Raw genomic sequence first — 5,000 nt, 5'->3', positions numbered from 1 at the left:
CTTTTTAGCGGTGTGGTGGACCAATGGATAGCGTGCCCGTTACAATCTGGCGGCGCAGGATCGAATCCCGAACAGAGAGGTTAATATATTCATGTGTAGTGTTTACCCCTTTGAGACACTTTCAAAACTACAACGCGGGTCTTGCAGAGTGCAACTTGCGAACAGGGGAGCTGCTTTCAAAAGGGTGGTAGCTGGCGTGTACTGCAGCATGACCCGCTCGTCACAACCCTGAAGCCCTTAACCCCGTAAGTAAGACTTACTATTACATTAACTTCCATCTTTACAATTTCATTTCATTATCAACTGTGTCCATTCTCCTTTTAAAACCAAATAAAAAAAGTAAAATAAACAAACCAAGGATAAAACAAAACCAAAGCATAAAAAGGAAAACCTGAGATCCCCTCAGTCTGTATATTCACAAAAGTTACAATGCATATAACACATCCTAACTGGCCTCTTACAAAACATGAATATACTTATCTTTCTCTCTTGTAGGAAATCGAAGAAACAAACAAAACAGGAGACGTCCAGTGAGGCCGGGCGCTCCGTGAACAGCACTGAACTGCCGAGCCAACAACCCAAGAGAGAGTCTAGCATAAACAGGCTCTTTATATAGGCTCTTATAAAATGTGTAAATAATAAAAATGAGTGAAAATAAAAGAAGTTTACTTTACAAAATTAAAAGAAAATAAAATAAAACGAGGCCGTGAGAAAAAGCTAAAATAAATAGAACATAAAAATACGAAAAATAAAAGGCTCCAGGGACGCAAAACTGCAGCTGGCTACCGCCGATCCCCACAGATGGTGCTGGTGCTGGCTAGAAAAGGGGGGACTCGCCTAGTCTGGACTCCTGCTTAGTGGGGGTACCTCACGTCCACTACAACCCCTCCCTCGCCCACCGAGCGGCCAGCACAGCTGAGCGAGAGGCTCCGCCAGGTGGAGAGCCAGGTCACAAGGCCTCCCTAGCCAGGCCTACGGGTCGCCGGGCGTGTGCCGACCTCAGACTGGCAGCCACGACGTCAAAGGGAGGTTGCTGGCTGTGCTGGGCGCTCAGGTCGAGGGGAACTCGAACTGTCGACAGACTAGCGAGTCAAAGCACAAAAAGTCATCAGATCACATCTGAAAGGAGAGAGGATTAGTATATTCACCCTTTGCAAGAGACGGCAGGCGAGTACACGATTGCAAACCCCGGGAATATACAGAGAGAGGGATCACGACCTCCTAAAAAATAAAAAATAAAATAAAAAGCTAAGAACGAAAACCAGGAAAGGAACTTAAAAATAACCCTTAAAACTAAATAAACCTAAACCTTAAAAACTAAAACTCTAAAAACCCTTAACCTAAATGAAACTTAAAATTAAAGAGACTTAAAAGTAATACCTTAAACTAAAACCAAACTTAAAACTATACTTAAAACGAAAGCTTACAACTAAAAGAAATAAAATTAAATAAAAGAAACGCTGCCTGCTCCCTCTAAAACAATAAAAGCATTACAAACAAATAAAAAATATTACAAATACAAAAAAATAAAACGTTACAAAATAAAAGCGGGATCTCAGGCCAGCTAACTACAGAAGCGGTGGTCCTGGGCACTCCGGTAGTTCCAGGTATGGTTCGTCGTGCGAGCAACGTCAGTCTCGTTTGAGAGCCCACACGAAGTAGAAGTATTGCTGTGGTCTGCAGGGAAGGATGTAATAAATGTGAATTTCTGATGGTGAAGTGATGATACCTTACCATACCCAGTCTTATCACGACTGAGGTGCACGTTGGGATGGACTTATTGCTGAAAGCAACATCGTTGCACCTGGCTCCGCGTCGTCAGATAACCATGGGTCGAGGTAATCAGGGTCATGGTATGGTGACGCATCTGGGAACGTCAGCTCCTCCTCCAGTTTAAATGGGCGCAGCTGGTTAGCGTGGCAGTTACGCTACGAAAACGGGGGAGACAGGTCCTGAACGACGTAATTAACAGGGCCCAACTTCTTCACGACCTTCGCAGGGCCTAGCCACCGGGGCCCTAAAGCACGATCAGGTCCTGTTTGCGTAGTCTTTATCTTGTAGAGGACCAGGGACCCAGCTTCTAAGGACCAGGGCGGCCTCAGGTTACGGTTGTGATATGCTGCATATTCCTGACGAGCCTTACGGGATGCTTCCTGCGCTGCTTTCCTCGCAACATCCAAGGCCTCACGTAGCTTGCAATGAGCATCTTCTCCTGCTGTAACATGGTTGCTCAAACCAACCGGGAAATGGCCTGGCTGGCCTGTCAGCAAGTAAAGGGGCTGATCTCCGATAGCCCTGTGGATGGCAGAATTTATGGCAAAACGTACCTGGGGTATGTACCGATCCCAGTCTAGGGGCTGGTCTTCTACCTATGTTGCAAGAGCATCTTTTACAACCCGATTCGTTCTTTCTACAAGACCGTTTGCCTGTGGATGGAAAGCGGTTGTAACGTGAGTTTGAACGGTCAGGTCCTCACATACACTGTGAAAGAGGGCATTATTAAATTCAAGACCGCCGTCAGTCTTAAGCAATCATGGTGGACCAAATAGAGTAATGAAATGATCAATTATTGCTCTTACTACTGTCTCTGCTTCCTTGTTGGGTAAAGGTACGAGCTGTAGGTACCTTGTCAACTGATCTACCATTACCAGGACATAGCGATTCCCACTCGAAGAGCTGTGCAAGTCCACCAAATCAGCACTGACACGCTCCATGGGATGCACAGCTTCAGGTGCATGCTGCAAAGGGGCACGCCTACCTATGCCCTTCCTCTTCTAACAAGTTTTACAGGACGATACGTACTTACGAGTCTCTCCCAGCATTTTAGGGAAGTAGAACAAATCACGTAGCTTATTGTAAGTACGGTAAATGCCATGATGTGCTGCAATAGGGGATGCATGAGCAATTTTTATCGCATCCTTACGTAGAGTCCTTGGCGCAACGAGCTGCTCGACAATTCGTTCTGGGAGATGCCTTAATCTATACAGGACTCCATTTCTTAGTTCAAACTCGTCCAGGGGCAATGGCGGTCGTTGCTGGGGCACCGCTCTTTCTTCCAAGAACATTACTATTTCGTGCAACAAGGGGTCCTTTAGTTGCTCAACCCTCATTGCATAAGGATCTGGAGAAGAAAGGGATATGGGTGCAACATCACGTGAGAGCATATCAGGGACATAATTGATTCGACCCTGCTTATATTTAATCTGGAAGTTATGGTCTGCCAGTTCTGCACTCCAGCGGCTCATCCGTGGACTTTTAGTTCTTCTAGAGAATACATACGTGAGGGGACGATGATCAGTAAGCACCGTGAAGCGTCGTCCGTACAGGTAAGCATCAAAATGCCTCACGCTTTCCACAACTGCAAGTGCTTCAAGGTCGGTGGCACTATACCTGGTTTCTGCACCACGTAGTTTGCGGCTGAAGTAGGCTATAGGATGAAGCTCATTTTGGTCATCAGTCTGCATAAGACATGCACCTATAGCTATCTGTGATGCATCTGTATGCAATTCAAAATTTTTCTCAAAGTCAGGTTTGGCTAAAACTGGAGCAGTTATTAGATATTTCAGTTTAGTAAAAGCATCCCTTTGGTCTGGTCCCCACACAAACCGCACATCCTTTCTGGTTGGTCTGGTGAGAGGTGCTGCAATCTTTGCATATTTCGGTACAAATTTCCTAAAAAATCCAGCAGCGCCAAGGAATCTGCGTACCCCTTTCTGATTCTTAGGAGGCAGCATTTCTTCAATGGATTTCACCTTCTCAGGGTCTGGCAGGAAACCCTTTGGAGTGACACGGTAGCCAAGAAATCTGAAATTACTCACGGCAAAATCACATTTTTCCAGATTCAATTTAAACCCTGCCTTATCCAACAGTAGCAGAGTCTCATTAAGGTGTCTAATGTGTTCCTCAAAAGTGGCACTATGCACAACTATATCATCCAAATATGCAATGGTGTGCTTACCTAGAACAGGTGACAAAACAAGGTTGACTGTCCTTTGGAATGTAGATGGAGCTGTACATAATCCAAATGGCATGCGACGGAACTGGTATAGCCGATGTCCATCTGAAAATGCGGTTTTTGGACGATCTTCAGGCTTCACCGGGATGGACCAGTAGGCGGAGCGAGAGTCCAGTAAAGTGAATACACTAGTTCCTCCTAGTTCATCCAGAAGTTCATCCATCCGGGGTAGTGGGTAGCTGTCAGCTATAGTAACAGAATTCAGGTTCCTGTAGTCCACACAGAACCTCAACGTGCCATCCTTTTTCTTAACAAGGACTACAGGTGACAGCCACGGGGACGAAGAAGGTTCAATCACTCCGGCCTTGAGCATTTGTTCACACTCCTCACGAATGTGCCTTTTAGCTGCTTCAGGAAGACGCCACTGACGCTGACACAAAGGATGCTTCTCTTGTGTTGGGATCTCATGTACAATGTCTGGAAGTTCCCCAATAGCAAACTTATCACCTGAAAAGAGTCGTGGGTATTGGGCAAGAACCTTACACACCTGAGACTTACGGTGATCAGACAGATGTTTGAGAGAAATCTTTTCCAAGGCACTTGTAGGTACGGCTGCCACAGGAGTGTCTGCAATGGATGCAACATTGCCAGGTGCTTCAGGTGTATCACACATTTCCTCAACCTCATGAAGTTCGACCAGGTGCGTCCCATTTTTCAGCTTGACTGGATTGAGTGTCGGATTAACAACCCATACCACGGCTTCTTTAGACGAGGGCTTAATAACTTTGCGTGGCAAGATCACAGAATATCCAAGTCCCTCAACAAGCAATTGTTTTCCAATTAATACATCTGGAACACGTATAGGCACAAACCTTCCACTTTCTGGCGGGCAACTCACGGAACGTCTTATCGCAGCTCTTGCAGGTGGCACTGGCACTGATATACCCTTCATCTTCATCACGACTGCTGTGAGCTCCAGTGAATTCTTGTTCACATACCTTACTGTAAATGCCTTCCCTCTAAGGCGGAGGTACGAGTTATTGGT

At 45.8% G+C, this 5,000-nt stretch overlaps 1 protein-coding gene across 1 annotated transcript in view; it reads right to left on the bottom strand.

Moving 5' to 3' along the window:
• Nucleotides 1-1,564: 1,564 nt before the first annotated feature.
• The window catches only part of LOC138860051 (uncharacterized), a 4,824-nt gene continuing 1,388 nt past the window's right edge, over nt 1,565-5,000 (bottom strand). Inside the window, exons 2-6 of the mRNA XM_070116854.1 lie at nt 2,807-5,000; nt 2,580-2,725; nt 1,971-2,369; nt 1,805-1,928; nt 1,565-1,677 (exon numbers count right to left, since the gene is read on the bottom strand). The exon at nt 2,807-5,000 is cut by the window's right edge and continues 31 nt beyond it. Of these exons, the coding sequence (XP_069972955.1) occupies nt 1,565-1,677; nt 1,805-1,928; nt 1,971-2,369; nt 2,580-2,725; nt 2,807-5,000 (2,976 nt within the window). The remainder of the gene's footprint in view (nt 1,678-1,804; nt 1,929-1,970; nt 2,370-2,579; nt 2,726-2,806) is intronic.

The sequence above is a fragment of the Penaeus vannamei genome, chromosome 39, assembly GCF_042767895.1.
Source record: "Penaeus vannamei isolate JL-2024 chromosome 39, ASM4276789v1, whole genome shotgun sequence".
In the NCBI taxonomy this organism is placed as follows: domain Eukaryota; kingdom Metazoa; phylum Arthropoda; class Malacostraca; order Decapoda; family Penaeidae; genus Penaeus; species Penaeus vannamei.
This window is presented reverse-complemented; position numbering and strand designations above follow the sequence as displayed.